This window comes from Alexandromys fortis, unplaced genomic scaffold (assembly GCF_014885135.2).
Source record: "Alexandromys fortis isolate MF-2015 unplaced genomic scaffold, M_Fortis_MF-2015_v1.1 scaffold_195, whole genome shotgun sequence".
In the NCBI taxonomy this organism is placed as follows: domain Eukaryota; kingdom Metazoa; phylum Chordata; class Mammalia; order Rodentia; family Cricetidae; genus Alexandromys; species Alexandromys fortis.
Genome location: NW_026068105.1, coordinates 1321767 through 1343722, shown reverse-complemented (window position 1 = coordinate 1343722; position 21956 = coordinate 1321767). Strand labels below are relative to the sequence as shown.

Sequence of the window (21956 nt, the reverse complement as noted above, 5' to 3'; positions counted from 1 at the left end):
GGGGGGGGGGGGGGGGGGGGGGGGGGCAGGGACATGAAAGACCCTTGCTTTTTCGGCTACCACACTGATTGAAGCTGGCCTTTCCAAAACTCCATCTCTCTCTCTCTCTCTCTCTCTCTCTCTCTCTCTCTCTCTCTCTCTCTCTCTCTCTTTCTCTCTCGCATGTACACACATGTGTTCTCCACACCCTAGTTGTAGACAACAACAGCTTCATATTTGGTAGTCATCTAGGCTACTAAGAAGCCATTAAAACCATAGTGTTTCAAGTTCTTGTCTCCTTTGTGTATTAATTATTTTGCCTTTGAGCTATGCATCCCTGGTCTGACCATTTTTTCAAGCCATTTCTCTACTTCCCTAGACTGGTTCACTCCATGTTTACATGGCCTTTTCGTTTCTGTGCAATGGCAACGTTGAATAGGGTATGTCAAATCCCAGGTCCTCCTCCAGGCCAGATGTTTAACAGTAAGTCAGTCATCTTACTTAATTGTGATCATCTTCTGGTCTTACCTAATGGATTCTAGCAGCGGGAGGTTAATTGTTCTTTAATTCTTGCCTTCTGCCACAATATCTGAAGCTAGATGAATCATGTTCGTGATTCATGAATCATGGACTTTAGATCTTTATTTCTTTAGATGTTTTGACTATAGTCTTCTCCTAAAACCAAAGTCTTCATAATTGGACCTCAAATTTAAAACTTCATAGATCTTTACTTACTGAGATCTCTACCAATTACATGGTTATTGGTGCACACACACAACACACACACATACACACACACACACACACACACACACACTTCCCTGAGCCTCATACCTAGTTCTGGGAACTCATGACCATCTTTCGTTTAGTCTTTTCCCCAATAAGCTACAATGAGAGACATCCAACAACTCATGAATACATATATATTTATTTAATTCATAATATAGCATTTTGGATGGGTTGGGATCTTTAGAGAGGGGTGAGACTGTGTAATCCACAGATGCTCATGTTTCTGTTACTAGGAGAGACACTATTCGTCCAGAGCTCCCAGTACAAACAAGCCTGGGGTAAAGCATTAGATAAAAAATAGTCCAACAATAGTCTAATAAATATTCTAGCCAATAACAATAACACAGCATATCTCTGAAGCTGGCAGACCACACCATAAAAGGCAGTTTTGCCTGACCTGATGGCAGTAAGTCTGGCCAACTTGTAATGCACAGCCAAATACAGCCCAGTGGCTCTCAGGCTGGAATTGGCTTCAGGAGCTACAAATAATTGCGGAAGTGGTTTATGTCTACCTGCCTCACATTCTCCATTCCTTGAAAGAAAGGGGTTTCAGCCTCTGAGCTTATTTAAAAGTCCATCCATGAACTGGTCCATCCAGGTAGTCATATACAAATATGTAAACCATGGAAGCTGAGAGAATTCACCTAGAATGCTTGAGCTGAAAAGCATGTATAAGTGATTTTTGCTGCAATATGAACTTCACTGCATCCAAAGACACACAATGGAATTACATAATAAAAACACAGCCAGATGCAGTTACTCTTACACGTAGCAAGAACATCAATGTGGCATTAAAATTTCTTCCGTAGTCTCAAAACAAGCTTAGCTTTATTTTGTGCTTTCTTCAACAAGACAATAGAAAAAGTGGAAACAAGCATAAATTGCAGACAGAAAATAATTCTCTAGGAGAAAAAGTTCTGAATAGTTAGATCAAGTAAAGCAACAATGACCACGTTCATGGAATCACATTTCCTTACGATGTTAAATGTAGGTCATGTTCTGTTTGTGCAACTGGCTTTAGCTAGAGGTAGCCTCTGGTCCCTGCCATTGCCAGTATTTTATGAAAGTCCTTAAGTTTACTGAAGTCATTATCTGGGACCCATCATAGCCCTCTGAGGGATTTGTCACCATGTTGTTTCTTGGAAGGCATTTCAATTACGTGCCTCAGAAGTTGGGATTTCAGAGTCAAGCTTCATTGCTTACCACAAACCCTATTGAGTTTCCCAGTTTCAGTAGCCAATTTCAGTAGGCTTAACTCTGCCTATAATGAAAACTTAAATCTACCTTCAAAGAACAATACGGTTCATTGAAGTTCATGAAAACATGAAATGTTATTGGGAAAATGATACCACATGCTCCAAAGACAATTCTCCATGATAACTGCCAATCTGGAACAATGTTCTTTTGTACATCTACAAACTAATATCAATACAGACTAAATAAGTAACCAACTTGTCCAAGAATAACAAATACCACTAGCGGACATTACAGTCAGAGCAATTTCGATTATTCATTTGTTCATTCGTATGCTCTTTCAACAAACATTAGTCAGGCAACTACTTTGCTCCAGACACTGTGCTGGGTCTTAAAATTACAGCAACAACAAAAGCCACGGTCCTTACCCTCAAGGTATTCCCACTCTAGCTGGAAAGAGAATTACTATACATTAAACTTTTGTGTGAATCAGAATAACCTGAGAAGTTTGTCACAAATCTAAGTTTTTTTTAATGTTCCCAGATAGTGTAATTAAATATATCAGGAGTAAAAGCCAAGCATCAATTGTTTCAAGGAACAAATCATAGAGGGTGGTTCTAAAATGGGTCTTCTGAGGATGGTCTTCTGAAAATGACCTTCTGAGAAATACTATCATACAATGTGATTATTGCTGAGAGGGGGTGCTCAGTGTGCCAGGGGAGTGCCCCAGAGGGCCATATATGCCAGTTTGGGAGGTCACTAGTTAACTGAGGGAAAGGTAGTCCCAGGCTGCCGTCAAAAGTAGAATGGGGAATAAAGCTTTGTTCCTAGAACTAAACCTTAAAAGGGCACAAAAACCAAACGACTAGTGTTGGGTATGTTGGTGGCACACATAGTGGATGCCAGGTGCTGTGCTTGGCAATGGATACACACTACCTTTATAAACCTGCGCACCAGCCTTATAAAATAAAATCATTTTACAGCCGGGCGATGGTGGCGCACGCCTTTAATCCCAACACTCAGGAGGCAGAGACAGGTGGATCTCTGTGAGTTCGAGACCAGCCTGCTCTACAACAACTAGTTCCAGGACAGGCTCCAAAGCCACAGAGAAACCCTGTCTCGAAAAACCAAAAAAAAAAAAGAAAAAAATCATTTTACAGAAGAGGAAACAGGCTCGGAGAAGTGCTTTCCTGAGGTCACACTGCTAGTTAGCTGGCAGAGAAGCTAGGACTGTCTCAGTCTCAAGGCTGGGAGCCTTCTAATACCACAAGTTTGTTACCAGCACTGCTGAGCTGTACCGATGTTGCCTATTCCCTGATGAGCCGTAAGGTACATATGCTATTTACAGTCAAAGGAACTGACTTTGCCACTTGACTTGTAAATCTGAGCCTTCCTTTTGTCTGGCCGCTGATCTTGCTTTTCATGGTAGATAGCAAACACTCCATAAGTGTTATTAGGCGAGATTTACAGCGATATGTTGTCTCTTATGCATAAGAGTGAGTCATTTGGCAGCAGGGACTGAATTTTAGTAATATGTGCACTCTTGCAGTTGTAGTGTGGCATCTAACAGTTCATTGAACAAATTAATAAATAAGAATCTGCCATGTTGGTCGAAAGAGGAGCAAACATTTGACACTGCGTCGAGGCTACAATACAATCCAGGTAATGGCTACTACTGTCACTTTACAGCCACACAGCCGTAATCACTTTACAACTGCCAAGGGGTGGACTTTGCTCCTGGGAGAAGATTCTATTTCTCTGGCGTTTCCAATCTTTGCAAAATAATTGGTGAAATCACAAGCCATGAAGCTCAATTTCCTTTAACTAGTCTGGTGAAAAGTAGGATGGGATTTGTGCTATTTGTCATGAAGGGGATGCTGAGCGAGTGAATAACGTAAACAAATTCACAAAAGAATGAGTATTGATCCTATCAAGGAAAATAGCATTTCAGGAGTGCTCCATCTGAAAATACATTTGTATTCATAGAGTTGTTGAACCTGTAACACTATTCTTACTGACCAAGTAAGGCGAGTTCTGAAGAAACTCCATTAAGGAACTCTATTTTTTAGCTTAAGTCTAATAACTATGCATTTGAGAGTAACAAAACTATATTTCTTTGAAATATTCTATGACAATTTTTAATAATTCAAATAAATCTCTATTAAATAATATTAATGAAATTATGCTACATGGCACACTTCTACTGGAATCAATTTTCAATGTAGCATTAGCATCTCTTATATCATCATGTCCACAGATCTCTCCTAATCTAACCAAGAGCTCTTCTCACTTCCTGCGTTGTGATTGCATGTGTTTGTACGTGTGACACGAGGGGAGAAAGGAAGGCTACAAAGGGAGGAAGAGAACAATGTCAGTCTACTGTGATGTTTCATCTCGGGAATAAGAATGGGCAGTATAATTTATTTTCCTTCTCAATATGTTTCTCACTTAAATGAGCAAATTAAGATTTATTGTATATATGTAATAGATAAAATGAACTATGTCATTTTGCTCATAAAATGAATTCAGTCATTTTATATATTATATATACACATGTATGATATTCTCATAACACCTCGATTGTTAGTTTATTAACATATAATATGCAATAATTAGACACTGTGCAAATTCTACCTGGTCAAACTAGCCGCTACTAGAAAGGCTAATTCCTTCCAGTATCATTTATACTCCCAAATCACTGGGAATTTTTAATTCTCCAATGATGACAGAGACAGTCTCTAAAATTCTTCCCCAGTGGCATGAACCCAGACTATTCAGATAATTTGTTCTGAGTAACTCAATACATAAATTCAAACATAAGCTTTAATGCACAAAAATTAAATCTACAATATCTAGTTATTTAGGACGGGTGCTTCCAAGGAACTTTCTTTTGTATCTCATATGGAACACTAATGGAGACTTAGGAGGGGAAGAGTGCTGAACTGGAGAGCCAGTGAATTACATGCTCTCTTGACACTTAATGGCAAGCTTTCATCCCGGACACATAGGGGGATTCTTGAGGCCTGCAGTTGCATTCCTGCCGCTCGGGATAATCAATAAAATCTGGGGCTGGCAAGCCAGACAGGATCATTAGGGATTTGTTCCAGATTGTGAATGTTGGACAAACTGGAAGAATGAAGGTCACATCGAAAGTGTGGAGATGGAGAGAGTTAGCCGGGTCATAGAAAGACAGCATGTTGTTGTCATAATCCAAGAGGACACCGAGCCGCTTCAGCTGTGGGGGCACATCCACCAGCATTTCCTTGTTGTTGTGCCTCACCACGAAGTTACTATTGCACCGCGAGAAGACCCAGGAGGAGGCATTCTTGCCAATCCACTCATTCTTCGGGGCTGATTTGTAGGCAATACCAATTGCATACCTGAGACCGTGGGGAAGACCGAAAAATACTTAGGAATGATACGAGTTGTGATAGACGTTCTTTAGGACTTATGAGTGACTATGTGCTTGTTCCTTTAAAAAACTTACATTTACATACATAATGATAACATCACCGGAGCTTGCAGAGCCAGCAATTACAGTGATACATCATTTCCCGTCGCCCAGCTCACTATATTTCCCATGATTTTATCTTTTAAAAGCCAGCCAAGTTTTCTAGGACTGGTTCGTATTGCATACATCTTAACTTTGACTTATTGCTATTTTAGTTGTGCTGTGGAACGGAATCTCCTGGGAACCTAACGGTAGAGAAGATGGGGGAAGGAAAGAAAAAAATATCCACTCACCATGTTGAAGAACCCATGACCACTTCCCAGTAGTGGCAGCCACTGTCAATGAATATATTTCCTGCTGCCCCATAACACCCCGTTCCACTAAATCTCTCCGGGGTATGGCTTTTCTTCAGAGAGCTTTCATCCTTCTCCATCTGCAATCCATCATTAGAGATCTTCAACTTCTTGTGAGTCATTTTGGGATCTAGTTTAAAGGGTTGGCCTGAAAAAGGTAGAAGAAAGCGGGGGAGTATGATAAAGCATTTAAGAACTCTGCCTTTCCCCTCCGGGATCATCATTAACAGAGGAGCCGCAATATGATGTTGATCCTCTGGTAAGGGCAGGTCAGCTGCAGTTTGGATTATATTAAGGAAGTAGGCAAGATGACACAATTTGCAATTAAGTAAGACTGTAAGTCACCCCCCCCCCCCCCCCCCCCCCCCCCCCCCCCCCCCCCCCCCCCCCCCCCGCTCACACACACCAAAATATCCTTCATGCAGACATTATCTTCCCTCTGTGTGAAAAATGTCCGTCTCTCATATCAGCCTTTTGAAGAAGCCATATTCCAAGCACATGGGAGCTAATAAAGTGTTCCCATCATGTATTATGAAATTAAAAGGGACCACGCAAAGTCTCACATCCTCTTGGTTTATTTCACTGAGTGGGTTGGGATTTGGGTAGCTTTTAAAGAATGTTGCAAAGGTTGAGATGGGAAAGTCTCTGTGTTAATGAGGCGATTGCTCAGAACAGAAAAGAAACTGAGGAGAACTCAGCAACAGGAGATGCTGGTTTTCCTGAAATTGGGGTGTGCATAGAATCTGGCAACTTTGCTGCAGTGGCTGCTCTACCATCGATGGTGAGAGCTAGCATTGCTTCACTGCAGCAACTCACAACCACATGGCTAAAGCACTGTCCCAGGGCCCAGGTCCTGGGTGCGGCAAGAGCGTTAGTATACAGTATGCTTCTGTGACAGACACCACGTACTAATACAGCGCCACTGTCTTCTATTTTTCTCTCTTACTCGGTCTTCCTGCCTTCCTTGCTACAAGGATAGCTAATAAGAAGGAAGCTGAAGTCAAACAGATTGGAAGAAATGTCCAGTTAAGCTTCTGTTTTCTTGATTAAAAGATTACCAACTTTTCTCTTCTTCTTCCTGTCTTAAGGGAAACAGGGCATCAGCAGCTGCACTGGCTATCTGGTGGCCTTGTGGATAAGCAAAGACATAAAGAAGGAGCTCCAGCCTTCCACGAGATCTCAGAGCTGCTATACTAGCCATCAACAGGCTGCCCTCAAACTTCTTGCAATGTATGACAGGCAGTTAAAAAACAGACAGACAAACAAACAAAGACCACTATTCACTTAAGCTACTAGGAAATGCCTGTTAAACTCCATCAGTTGTGACCAAGAGCATTCCTAACAGGTACGGCTTCTCTGTGGTACAGCTTTGTAGACCATCATTAATAATACTCTTTAAGCATGGGAGACGGGGGTGGAAGGCAGATAAAAACCCTTCCCTAATTTCTTTCCGAGCCACGCACGATTCTCTATATCTTAGTCCACAAACAGCCGTGGGCACCAGCAAATCCCATACACAAAGCTCACAACAGTGAAGCTCCCCCACCCACTGCTACTGTTCTCACACATTACTATGGGAGTCTCGCAGGCTAATTGTCCTCCCTGGCCCAGAGAGGAAAATGGGTCTTTCCTCCTAGAATCTCTACAACGTACTGTTTGTTTTCAGTCTGGTGGGTTCGCTGTTCCGGCTGCCCGCTTGATTTATGGCTTTCACAATAAAGATGTAGCGTGTCCCACTCTGGAGGCCGTGCACTGTGTAATGGTTCTGTTTAATGTTGGGCACAATCATCCAGCTATCCACTGAATTATACAGGCCTGTGAAGTGGGGGGAAATGAAGGCATCAATCAATAGGTAAAAAACCTAGGATTAAAGTAACAACAACAAAAAATACCGATAATCAATCATAACCCACCGATGTGAATTCATTTTGTTTCTTCTGAGGCTTGAAAGATATAATGAGATGAACCAGTACTTATGATTCCATTATTTATTTATTTGCCACACACTTAGACTTGTGCCAGGTTTCTGGCATCTAGCAACCACTGACCAAGGCTAATTTCTCTCTCTCTCTCTCTCTCTCTCTCTCTCTCTCTCTCTCTCTCTCTCTCTCTCTGGCAAAGAACGCAAGAATGGGCACTATTCCAAATGGTAGAATCCTCACAGTTACTGGCCTTTCTGTGCAAACTCAGCCCGGCCTTGCAGGAATGGAAAAGTTCCTGTACAGAACTCAGCAACACGAAAGCTCGGAGCAGAAAGGACACCTGGGCATGAATTTCCTTCATTTCACAGGGCAAACAAGGATGGAAGGAAAGTGACCCGCCCATGGTCATAGATGGTGCTCAAAGTAGAACCCTGTGATCTTTTTCTCCTACACCAGTGATCTGTGCACTGTATCACTGTGTGTGGTGGGGAGGGGGTTGGCGAATGGCCAAATATAGCCTTTGTCCCTGTACGATAGTGAGGTGGTCAGAGCTATTTTACTCTGCTTTCCCAACTCATCTGCACCTGTCTTTTCTAAAATTTCTGGACTCCAAAAGAAGTCAAGATGACATGACAAACCAGGGCAGAATCTGCTTGCTCTGATAGGACAGGCTTTTAGCTCTTCATGGATTGATTCCCATATTCTTCTGGGGTCGTGTGGTCCACAATTATATTACTGTCCAAAAGATTTTTTTCTTTCCAAGCATGGAAAAGGGTCTCAAGAATGCTTTTGCTTTTGAAAATAATCTTTAGGTTACAAATATTAACTTAAACAGGGGGGAAATATATGTGATTAAAAGCAAGCATTTGGCTAGCTTTCAGGAAAATGAATCTATTCTGTTGGTTATTATTTTTCTTTCTCTCTACTGTTATCTGTTTCTTAATTGGTATACCATTTTAAAATACAATTCTACTTGAAAATGGAGAAGAAAGGACAAGGAAAATGAAGACAAAATTTAGTCCTTATAATACGCCTCTAATGAAGGACTCAGTGAGATCAGAAATTAGATATCTCGTTATGACTACTTTACAAGGGATCTGATCAGGAGACTTAAAATTAATTTGAGGTTAGATAGGAAAGGCCTAAATTAGAACTAGAAAGCAAGACGTAAACTGGGCACAGTGGTACACCTGTAATCGCAGCGCCTCAGAAGTAGAGGCAGGAGGATCAATGAGCTAACGAGCAGCCTCAGCTATAGAACAATTTCTAAGCTCAGCCAAGGCCATCTCAAAACATCAAATAAAAACCGAACAGACAAACAACCATCATAACAGGAAACAAAAAGATATACTATAGAAATAGCCCGACTTGGTTGAGATAGTAAATGACTCTTGTTGAAAAAGGAGAAGGGTTAGAACAAAGCTGTGGCCTGTGTTATCACTGGACAGTATGAGCAACAAACCACAGAACTTTTATCACAAAGAGGATACTACAGGGTCTCCCAAAAGGTTTTTAAAAAGCAGCTACAAATATTTGTTCACAGTGAAGTACCATGTAGCTATTTTTTTTTTAAAGAACAAGCTGATGGCGAATTAGTTCCAAGAAATACAGCCAACTGAAAACCCTAATTATAAAAGACCATATATAGTATATAGTATTTTCAAGGGAAATAGAAATAATAAATCATATTACATTTTCTTGGATTTACAAAAACAATAACCACAGTAAGTATAACCTAGGAAATAACAAGTTTGGCCACTTACGAAGGTAAAAGGGATACCAGACAAAAGGATAATTCTCTGCATACACTTTTTAGCATATTTTCTCTTTTAAGGAACTTTTTATTAAATAAATCAATAAATTTTCATTTCAAAATTTAAAATATACATCAATTCAAAAGGTTAAAATTAAATCAATAAACAAAAATAGGAAAGATGGGACTAAAGGCAAACTGAAACAAGTTATACCCACTGCATCTTAAAGGAATAATGACCATAAAAAGTACAGTCGAGGGGAGAACTGTTCAAGTGCTCCTCCAGGCAACTACATCCTCAGCCCCTGGGCGAATCAATTCTAAAAATATGACAGACATATGACAGGATTGAGCAAGTACACACTGATGCTGTTGAGACTCAAGAGTCTCACCGTGGAGAAAAGAGCATGCAGCATAGGGAATGAGAGAAAGCAAGAAGGAGCTTGTGGCGATGAATGAGAAAGGAATGAACTTGATGTGGCTTGCATGGTGTCTGACAATGTCCCCCTTGTTCAAACTTTCCCTCCAGGAGAAGGCAGGAGGTTCATGAGACCCAGGAGGTAAACAAAGCCATCACACCTCTGGGAAAATGAAACTTGGAAGATCCTCTAAGGCTCCTCCCCCAGTTTTCCAGAAGGAGTAAACAACTGCTGGGGGAGGAGACTTTGAGCAGCCCAGGTGAGGAGGCGAAACCACTGAACCGCCTGCAAACTGTGCTGCTGAGAGCTCCAGGCTTGCAAATTTCCTAAACCATGATCCATGTGGTAGTGGGATTTTTGGTGATAAAGTTGCCTTTTTGAGCTATCCCTTCTTTTTCAAGTAACTTTTTACCCACATTCTTATAAGCTATTCCAATAAAAACACAGTGGTGCAGCAAGTTGGATTTTGTCTATTTTGAGTTCCCTTTCTGGGATAGGTAGGTGTGTGTGTGTGTGTGTGTGTGTGTGTGTGTGTGTGTGTGTGTTGTGTGTTCAGCAAAAGCCTCTCACACAACATTGTATGACTTCTAAAATATTTACAGTTAGTCCCCTTTATCTGTGGGTTTTGCAATCAAGGATTGGATCAACTACAGATTTGGGGGGGGCGTTTAAGGTAGAGTTTCTTTGTGTAGCCTCTCCTAAAACTCACTCTATAGACCAGGCTGGCCTTGAACTCACAGAGATCTGCTCTGCCTCCCTAGTGCTGGGATTAAAGGTGTGTACCACCATGACCCAGCAGATTTTTAAAGTGTTTTTTTTTTAAGGGTTTTGATCCTACTTCATGTTCTGGCTTTGTGGGAGCCTAGCCAGTTTGGATGTCCACCTTCCTAGACCAGGATGGAGCGGGGAGGACTTTGGACTTTCCACAGGGCAGGGAACCCTGACTGCCCCTCAGACTGGAGAGGGAGGGGGAGAGGAGTGGGGGGAGGGGGAGAGGAGAGGGAGGAGGGGGGAAAAGGGAGACGGGGAGGGAAATGGGAGGCGGGGAGGAGGCGGAAATCTTTTTTTTTCAATAAAAAATTATATTTAAAAAAAAGATTTATTTATTTTTATTTTATGGATGTTTATTGTGTGTGTGTAACAAGTGTATGCAATAGCTACAGAGACTAGAAGAGAGTGTAAATCCCCTGAAATTGGAGTTACAGACAGTTGTGAGCTTCCATGTGAGTGCTGGAAAATTATGCTAGATCCTCAGTAGAAACAGCTAGTACTCTTCAGCACTGGGCTGTCTTTGCAGCCCCAACAAACTACAGATTTAAAGATTGGAGACAGGACATTACCATGTAGCCCAAGCTAGCTTGAAATCCTCTATATAGAAATAGACTGTCCTCAAATTCATGATTCCTCAACCTCAGGTATAACTTCCCTGCATATGCCAAGATGTTTGAGGCTAAACACAGTTTTCTAAATTATATCTGCATAGAATATGTATGGTCTCTTTTCATACTATTCCCTAAACAATAGAATAACGATTCATAGAATTTATACTTTATGAAGCAATATAGTCTACAAATGACTTAAAGTATATAGGAAGATGGTTATAGATTGTATGCAAACACTACACCATTTTATGTAGGGATTTGAGTCTTGAAAGATTCTGGGATCCTCAGCAGGTCATGTAAACCAATCTCACCTGGATACTAACAGGCAATTATACATACTTCCATATATATACAGATGTGCACATATGTAGATTATATACATATATATATATGTGGCAGTTTTAATGAGAATGCTTCCCATAGACTCAGATGCTTGGATACTCGATCTCTAGTTGGTAGAACTGTGTGGATAGGTTTAGGAGGTGTGACTGGAAGAAATATGTCCCTGAGGTTTTTAAAAGTCATATGCCATTCATAGTTCAGTCTTTCTGCTTCCTGTTTCAGTTCAAGATGTGAGTTATCAGCCTGATTCTCCTGCTACTAGAAAATGGGCACTGCTTTAAACAACAAGGATTATTAAAGACAAAGAAGGACTGAGGAAGCCTGCCAGGCTAAAGAAAGCCCAATATACGATAATTAAATGTAATGTTAAAGCCTAGATTATCAAAGTCAATGCTGGGCTATTTATATATTATAATGAATAGTATTGAATTAATTATCAAACTTGGAATGCAAATGGAGAGTTATATAAAAGTATTATGTGGTTGTTAAATTTTTTTTGAGATAGAATCTCACCATGTATTCCTGGCTAGCCTTGAACTCACAGAAATCCACATACCTCTGATATTAAGTTTCTTAGAGTTGACAGATGTATAAAGGGTTAGGGAAGTATGGAGAAGAGGGGTCAGAAATAACATAAGAGCCAGAAGATAGGGAGCAGGGCTGTGACTTGCCATCTTCCTTACAAAACTCAGTCTGTGCAACAAGAACTCAGGAGGTGTGGATACCTGCACCGAGTCTGCATAAGAATGGGCCTGTCAGAGCTCCTAACTCTTGTAACAGCAGATCTAGGGGATTTCCTGTCTTCTTCTGGCTTCAGGAACAGCAGGGATGGTGCACATGCATAGGTTCATATGCATAAAATAAACATAAATAAATAACAAATCCAAAAAACAAAACAACAAAAGGATGGGCCTATCACCAGTCATACCTGAATGGAGGAAAGTTTCAGGAACCTTAGTCTTCGCTGATAAACTATTCGATATTGATAGATTCAGGGAGAGAGGTAATCACTGCCTTGAAGTATATACCTACTAATGCCCGCACCGGGTTTAGATGAACAATTCCAATCTAATGGTCATACAGACGTCTCTTGTTAAACGAAATGGATTGCAAAACAAAACCAAAAGTTAGGATTCTGGGAAAGGCCCTCATCAGGATGAAGGGAGTGGACAGAGATGTGAACTAAAAGAGGGTGTGAGTAAGAGCAATCCAATACTCTGTTTACATGTATGAAATTGTCAAATACAAAGACAATCAAGTGTAAAGAGCATTTCCTTTTGGGAAATCTACATTGAAGAATTTAGGGGGGTGAAAAGAAGTGATGGATGCAAATTTACTCTCAAATGGTTCGGAAAATACAGTCAATGGAACAGATAAGAAAGTAAAATATCAATCGAATGCCAATATGGGTAAGAAGTACAGGGTGTTCTTTGTGTTAGTATTGCAATTTTTTTAAATTTTGAAATCATTCCTATTTTTGTTTGTGTGCACGAACGTGTGTGTGTGTGTGTGTGTGTGTGTGTGTGTGTAGGCCAGAAAGAAAAGCCAGAAGACAAGCCTGGGTGTCAATCCTCATGCACTGTCTATCTTTTTGTCTGAGACAGCCTCTCACTGCCTTGGAACTAATCCAGTAGGCTGTCTGTCTGGCCAGCAAGCCTCAGGGATCTACCCATTTCTACCTCCCTAGCACCGGCATTGCAGCTGTGCTACCGGGCTGAGATGTGTTTACACAGGGGCCAGGGACTGAACTCAGCTGTTTACATGTTACCCTCTGCACTGTCTCCCTCGCTACCATTCCTGAGTTTATAAAGCTAAATATACGATTGTGTGGTTTTCAGTAAGACTTGGTGTGATGGGACCTACAAGTAAATTGTGGTAATGAAAGCACACCCCTTATTCAAAGGAAGTGCCAAAATAGGAAAATTTAAGCAACAGGACATGCACACATGTGTGGTGGAGACGGCTGAATCGGTGGAAAGATAAAGAGCTGAAGTTCTAGCTTTGTGGCGATGTGCTCCAGACTGCCTGACCAGACAGAGGTTATGTCCAAGTCTTTGTAATACAAAAATCACTGAACTAGAAAGATAACAGAGTATCCAGGAAGACAAACACTTGTTGGAATTCTCATTCACCTCAGAGTATGGCCTGAAACCTTATTGTCTGTGATCATTTAAATCTTAGAAGAGGTCGTAGAAGAGCTCAAAATAAAGGGGATAAGTTAAGAAGGAGGGAGAGCTACCTCTTTCGACATAACTACTCTGGGAGTCTGAGGTAGGAGAATTGCTATGAACCCCAGGTTAACAAGGGTTCCTGCCTCAAAAAAAAGAAGGGGAGAGGAGAAGAAAAAGGGGGCAGCAAGAAAGCAAGCAAGTGAGCTAGGAAGGGATTTCTAGATAATGACAATGTGAAAAATATCTCAAGAGAAAGTAGCTCTCAGCACTTGTGTTCACTCAACAGGGGCAGGCCTGACTGATAGGACTGGAGTGCTGAGTCTTCATTAATAGTTCTTTCGAGTAAAATGGTTGCCCATTGCCTTTAATCTCACTACCTAGGGGGCAGAGAAAAGGGAATCGCTGAGTTCAAGACCAGTCTTGTCCATACAGTGAGTTCCAGGCCAGCTAGGGCTACAAAGGGAGGACTCATGTAAAAAAAAATTACTCATTGCCATTTGAATTTTTGCTGCAAGGGTCTTGCGCCTATCCTACTGAACTTTTCTGCCAATGTATGAAAGCACAGATGTCAGGCTGAGAGGAAAATCAAATGTACTGAAAAGTAGAAAACAGATCTAAGAGGATCTGGGCATGATGGGATACAGAGTCAAGGGTAACAAGACAAGACGTAATAGGCATAAATTCAAAGGTGTTTAGTTTGAGTTGAGTGGGGATAGAAATTATCATACATAGAACTCTCGTTAAGTTTATGCTTGGGAACATTTGGTAGTCAATGCGGCTGCCAAAAAGGTACAGAACAAGAGGGAAGCAACTTATGCACAAGAAACATACCCCATTGACTGGGGCCACACCTGCACTGGTAGATGCTTGTCCAGTATGAAGAAAAGCCCTAGATTCCTTCTCCAGCTCTACATAAAACCAGATGTGGTAGTAAATTCCTACAATCCTAGCACTCAGGCAGTGCTGACAGAAGAGCCAGAAGTTCAAAGTCACTCTCTGCTACACAGTAAATTCAAGGCCAGCCTGAACTACAAGAGACCCTGTCTCAGAGGAGAAAAAAAAAAGACATAATTCATCTACCCTTTGGGGAAGTCAAACCACGTTTGGAGTACTTATGTTCACTTTTGACACAAAGCACATTTGAAAAGCACTTTAACCGAAAGAAGATCGCCCATCAAAAGAATGCTATGCTGAGAAAGGGTCTGAAGAGCACATTGTACTAGGAGCATCAAAAGAACCAAAGATGCTGAGTCATAAAAGCGTAACGTTAGTAGTTACATATGAGCTACCCCAAATGCCTGAAGAACTGTTATGGTCAAGATGGAAAAAGTTTCTTAATGAGGCACAAAATGATTTATCAAGGAACATCAAGCTTGAAGTCTGGCCGTCACAGGTTCCGATCTTGTCCCATCATTTTGGAGTTCTGTGTCCCTGGGAAACTCACTTAACCTGAGCACCAATTTCTTCACATATAAAATTGGAATCAATATAATCTCTTTCAGAAGAGCACTTGAGGACTAAATGAGAGTGTGAGGACGGCAAAGCAGAGTGCACACATGGCTTTCCTTCTGTCCTTATTATTTACCAAGAGAAACAGGCCTCTTCCAAGGAAGCACTGGAAATCATGTATAGCTGCTCAAAAATCAAATGGACTGTTTTCATGAAAATGAGCATGTCCTTATTAGCAACATTCAAGCAGAGACATCTACTTGTCCAGTAAAAGCGAAGATTAGACTTCTAAGATGCTATTAACCTTAGCATTAGTAGCACTAGCAGAAACTCCTTTAGACCTTCATTTACAAAGGACTCTGGCTTTGAAAGCAGAGGAGACAGTTTTTAGGCTTGTCAGTTCTTAGACCTGTTCTCAGGTTCTGGGAGATAATTGTTCTTCCTCTATCAGGAAGGGAAAGGACAGTTCCTATCTTTGACATGGGCTTCCAGAACTTACAGAGTGAACTGGAAGAGGAGACTTATAGTAAGGTCTTAGAGCCTATGACTTCATAATCTGAAGAGATGCCCAGAAACATATGGCCACATGAACCAAGTGCCTTAGGCTGGAACTTCATGAGGCAAGTATTTTTTAATGTTATATTCTCAAATATCCCCTTATCTCTCCTTCCTAGTTCTGTCACAAAACAGAATTCTGCCCATGAATTGTCGCCAAATAAGAAAAGAAAGCCCATAAGGAGGGTTTATGTGAAGGAAGAGTCTATTCATGTTGGTCTGTGAAGAACATAAACGCAAAGTGCAAAGTCAAAGAAAATATTAATGTGCAGCTTTGCAAATGCAACTCCTTGGATTCAGCTTGGATTCCGTTTTGTTTCCTGTTGTGGGATATTTGTACACTGTGTGAAGATATATTGTTGCGATTGGCTTAGTAAAGAGCTGAACGAGGCAAGAGGTAGAGGCGGGACCTCTGGGCAGAGAGAGAAAGGAGGAAGAGATAATAAAGGCATGGGAGACTCCAGGAGAAGTGGAGAGGAAACAGAAGTTGCAAGATGGAAGTGAGGTAATGCCACCTGATAGGATGCAGATTAATAAAATATGGGCTAATTTAAGTTGTAAAAGCTAGTTGAAAACAAGTAAGCTAAAGGCCAAGCGTTCGTAATTAATAACAAGTCTCCATGCCATTATTTGGGAGTTGTCTGGCAGGACAGAAAAAGACTCATTACAGTTTCCATTGCTTTCTCTCCCCCTAGCCTCCTCCCTCCAGTAAACTGAGGGGACCTTTCTGCTCAATGCCTACTAAGTGTCAATCAGTTAAGTTCCTGCTGTGCCCGGTCTAGCTCCAGTTCAGCAGAAGGTGAAATCATGTTAACAGGTAGGCTGAAGAGCAGCCTTTGGAACATCTTTAACTATGATCCGCGGATACTGCTTTTTGTTTGCTTTTTGACACGGGTCTTGAAATTGCAATTCTACTACCTTAACCTCCTCCACATTGGGATTATCAGCATGAACCACTGATCTGGCCCTGTCACGTTTTTATATTTACTGGAATTATTTGTGGAAATGCAGAAGTAGCAAAGAGAAGAACGGCAGGGCAGAAAACTGATTTACATGTTCATAGACACAAATAGGTAATGAAAGGGGTAATGGTCTTTGAACATAATTTGATCGTGATAATGAAATGGAAAAAGATACAGAGAGAGAGAGAGAGATAGATTTATTCACACATGTGGAATGGGGTGACTTACAGCTACCCAGGAACAAATATTGAACAGCACTTTGTATCAATGGAGTGGTATGGATTTAGAAAAGGCTGAGGATTACATAAACCATTGTGACTGATCCCAGTGACTACCCAGCAAGAAAATACACAACCAACTTATCAGACACCAGTAATGTTTTACAGTATCCTGGGGAGCTTACACTGTCTATGAAAGTCTATACTAAACAACCTCACATGTCTTGCAAACACTTGCCTCGTGGCGCACCGGCCAATCTTGAGCAGCTTACTGCTTCCTTACATTTCCTTATCTCTGGCCACAGGCCCCAACTACACCATGACTTACTGATGAAGTTAGCCTGGCCAGTGAATATGGTGTACTGAAGCTCATAGGAGCTGATGCTGAACTCATCGTCCGAGATCCAGTGGACTGTAATGGTGTCATGGGAGGCGGTACAAAGTTCTTCTCGGATAGATGGTGGGTTTGGGGCTGAAAAAAACATAAAGAAACGGTTAGGAAATACCTTGTCTCTTCAGAAGAGGTAGGAATTTTTGTTATTGTATTATTTTTTCCAGTCTTCGGGATTAAGCCCATGATAGACAAGCACAGTACTACTGAGCAACACTCTCAGCTCTGGAGAAAGTGTCTTAATAAACAAACTTGGACAAGAATCATGCAGACTGAAGCTCTGTACTGAGACCTCAAGCCCTCCCCAGCTACTTTTGGCAAATATGTATGACTAAGTAATTGCAATGCCTTCTCCACCTTTCTAAAGTGCCTGGGAAAGCACGTATGTAGATAGCAAAGCAAAATAGTTTTTCTTGTTACTTGGTTTTCAACCTATTTTTATTTCGAAATAATCTTTTTGGAGACATTTGACAGTATTTAAATGCTAATTAATAAGAATTTCTCACTGTAAAACGGGCATTACCAAATAGATTTGTTATGAAGAATAATAATGCAAAATTAATATATAGTGTCTGGGATAAAATAGATAACAAGTAATAGCCGCATTGGCATCATAACAATATAGCTACAAACAAGGTTATTGTGTGTAGATTTTTCTCAAGAAATGACCATTGAGTAATCCTGAAGGTAGCCAGCATTCTTAACAAGCTGGTTTCATCCTTTACTGTCTTTGTATTCTTCACGGGTATTTTTTAGTCTTTATTCCAATCAGCTTAACAAATGTAGACTGTCACTTCTAACACCAATTTGGTACATGAAAAATTTGTCTGGAAGACTAATCCTGAGTCCTAACAGCTCAGGGAAGTAATATGATACTTAATAAGAAACAAATTTGACAAATTTATTTTGATAAAACTCTTCTTTCTGTTGCTACCCAGGACTGAACCATATGAAATACTGGTCAAGATCTTTGTCAATGAGCCACAGCCCCTCCCCCCAGACATCCGCTTTTCTTTTATGTAACATGAACCAAAAGATATTGTTTCTATAAAGGTACATGTAGCTAAAACTATACCACCCTGAACATACCTGATCTTTTCTGAAAAGATGCATGTATTATGTAAAGGTTTATGTAAAAATTATCATAGTAAATCTTTTCCTTTTCAGATTATTTAAACTAAAATGGTACAGAAAGACAATTAAATAAAATGGGAAGGAAAGCACAGCACATTCATACCTGTTAAGTAGTCTAGCCCCTCCAATAGTTTCTTTTCTCTAGAAAAATCTAAAGCAAAGTTTTCAAAAGCATCATTAAAATTAATGTCTGGAATCAGAACTTGAGAAGATGCAGTTGCCATAGCGACCCTGAAAAGAAAAAAAAAATACATCAATATACATCAAAATAGGCTTGGAACCTTCATCTAATGTTTGATTTCTGGTTTAACAAGGTAAAAATAAATCACTTGTAAGTGAAAATACCACATTTCTGCCTTTTCAATGGAAACAGTTTCAATTTTAATCATAAGGAATCAATTAAGAGTTAAACCATATTTATACACATATGTTCACCCCTCAAACACACTCCTCCATTCTGTCTTAATTTTGAGAAGTAAATACAGGATTTTTTCCCCTCTGCATCATTTTCCATCTGGCAGACAGCAACAAAGTAGTCCTCTGCTGGCTTGGTGAGAGCAGTTTAAGATTGTTTTTCTACATCTTTTTCATGCTAATTTACAAACCAACATGCTGGATGAATGCCTTCCCACTAATACTATTCATTATTTCTCTTTTACAATATTTATATTTCATTATATTATTCTGATGTCATAATACTGTGATAATGTTATGTCCCACACTAATTCTTATCTTCTTTCTCACTTATTTGTTTGTTTGTTTCTTTATGATAGGGTTTCATATATCCCAGGATAGTCTTGAACTTGCTACACAGCTAAGAATAACCTTGAACTCCTGATTCTCCTGCTTCTGTCTTCTGAGGGTTGGGAAGATGGGCATGTGCCACCATGTTCAATTTAGGACGTGCTGGGGTTCAACCCATGACTTTGTGGGTGCCAGGCAAACACTCTGCCAACTGAGTTAAATCCTTGGGTTCATCTCCCCAACTACTTTTAAGAAACCCAGCAATAAGGATCCAGTTTTGTACCATTATATCTTCTTCTATAGTTCCTAAAACAATGTTAGATACATAGGGAATAAAATACATGCTGAATGAGCGACTGAATGACTTACAGTGACAATATGATGCTACCATTTATGGAATGCTTAATATAGAGAGTATATATATATATCATGCTATATATATGTGTGTGTGTGTGTGTATATATATACCTAGTGCATAAAAATGAAAATTTACATAAATTATCTAATTTTCTCCCTACCACAATGTTATGTAGTAGATGTTATTTCCATTTTGTAAGTGAGGAAGCATGCACATTTAAAAGCTAAGTAAGCTGCCAAAATCACACACAATAGTAAAAAGTCAAAATTTAATTGAACCCATATCCATTTGATTCTAAACTGTTTCCATACCCATTTATTTATTGCTAACTTTATGTGTACATTTTATGTATGTCAGCAATTCTTATGATCTGATGATTAATCAGACTTATCTGAAGGAACTTTTACAAAAATCGTCAGGTTTCAGTTCTGGATCAGATCTTCTGAGTGAGAGGAACTGAAGGTCCTTGTGCATACAAATGGCAAGATAGAAGGAGAGGAGGAAACATTCATTATCTTGGAAACACTATGCAGATTCTAGCAGACAGAAGAGGCATGGAGTAGAGGAAAATCAGAACAGAAATTTTTATGCTGAGCCATTTGTAAGGACATGAGGAATTGAACAAATATATATACTCTGCTGCATGTCTACAAACAATACCTCTTGACTATTTCTGAGAATGTAGATGTTTCTGGAATACACTGCATGACAGTATTAAGAGATGAGAGATTAACAATACAAAGACAACTATCCCCAGAAGAAGTTACTTTTTGTTTTATTGTTCTGTATGTGTGTATTTTGTTGTTGTTGGTGTTCTGTTTTTTGAGACAGGGTTTCTCTGTGTAACAGCCCTGGTTGTCCTGGAATTAGCTCCGTAGCCCAGGCTGGTCTCGAACCCACAGAGAACTGCCTGCCTCTGCCTTTCAAGTGCTGGAATTAAAGGCGTGCGCCACCGCCATGCCTGGCTGGAAGTTACTTTTAAGCCATGACTACATTATGAATACTTAACAAAGATTAAAGGGTAGAGAATGAGGCAAAATCATGTAAGGCATTACCTTCTTTGTTTTTAGCTTAAACTTTTAACCTAAGAATAATAGGATCCACGAGAGCAATTTAGATAGAGGGGTGATGTGCATACATCTATGGCTTTTTTCAGAGCTGTGGCCCGAACCCAGGGCCTTGTGCTTGCTAGGTATGCGCTCTACCACTGAGCTAAATCCCCAGCCCCCACATTTATATTTTTTTAATTGTTTTTATTGAGTTATATATTTTTTCTCTGCTCCCCTCCCTTCCTCCCCTTCTGCACGCCTTTAATCCTAGCACTTAGGATACAGAGGTAGGCGGATCTCTGTGAGTTTGAGGCCACCCTGCATTTATGCTTTAAGAACAGTTTTAAAGCTGTAGGGGAGGGAAGTCAATGGAATCTTAAAGTCCCCTAGGAATAAGCAGTAAGTGAAGTATTAATGAGGCAGAATAACATGGCAGGAAAATTAAAGAGGTCTCTGCTATAAGCCTTCAACTGTTATGGAATCTCACAATAACTTAGCCCATTCACAATAAAAGGCATGTCTTAAGACCCTTGTGTAACCTGCAGAAGCCCTGGTTTTGCCTTATCAGGTTGCAATCTTACCCAAGGCTCCTACAGAGCTATTCCATTATTTCACTTATCTAAAAGGAGAAAGAGACAGAGTAGAGGTGTTTCTTTTGAAACACTTCAAGCTATATAATTTCAAAAGACTGTAACATTTTATATTCAGGCACTGCTAAGGCATTCAAGGGGGATGCTTTCTTGAGAAGCCCAAACGTATGCTCTTGGCTGTGCTGTATCCTTTTCCCAAGCACCTTTTTCTTTCTATTTACACTCAGGTTCAAATCGATGTGAAACGGTCTGCCTAAGATACTCCAATTCTGCTCCCAGCTGACTCAGCCCGAGATTCCTTCTCATCACTCCAGTGGTGGTCTCAGAAAAGAACCCCTCAGGCTGCTGCAGGGAGGGGACAGTGTAGTGCTGTGTCTCCAGCCAGAGACCACTGGCTGTGACAGGCACAGGAGTGGAAACAAACTGAAAAGGGAGTAGAGGATTTATTTACTAAGCGGTCAAAAATCCCTGGCTTCAGTCCTCTAATACTGCACACACACACACACACACACACACACACACACACACACACCTGAAAATTGATTGAAAAACCATGAAAACATGGGACCAGTGTGATGGTCAATGGGTAAAGGTGTCTCTCACCAAGCCTGACTGCCTGAGTTTGATTTCCAGAAATCTCACTGTGAAAGGAGAGAATCGACTTTCCTAAGTTGTTTTCTGATCTCACACATGTGGATTCACACACATACCCACAAAGAGGGACATCAATAAATGAATGGATAATAAATAG

The 21956-nt window shown here is 40.4% G+C and overlaps 1 protein-coding gene across 3 annotated transcripts in view; it reads right to left on the bottom strand.

Moving 5' to 3' along the window:
• Window positions 1–891: 891 nt before the first annotated feature.
• The window catches only part of Mid2 (midline 2), a 100838-nt gene continuing 79773 nt past the window's right edge, over window positions 892–21956 (bottom strand). For 2 of the 3 annotated variants that reach the window (XM_050124044.1, XM_050124043.1), the window contains exons 6-10: window positions 18568–18695; window positions 17178–17411; window positions 7420–7581; window positions 5707–5914; window positions 892–5342 (exon numbers count right to left, since the gene is read on the bottom strand). In XM_050124044.1, coding sequence (XP_049980001.1) covers window positions 4940–5342; window positions 5707–5914; window positions 7420–7581; window positions 17178–17411; window positions 18568–18695 — 1135 coding nt within the window. In that variant the 3' untranslated portion in view covers window positions 892–4939. The remainder of the gene's footprint in view (window positions 5343–5706; window positions 5915–7419; window positions 7582–17177; window positions 17412–18567; window positions 18696–21956) is intronic. The other variant, XM_050124045.1, reaches the window with a different exon arrangement.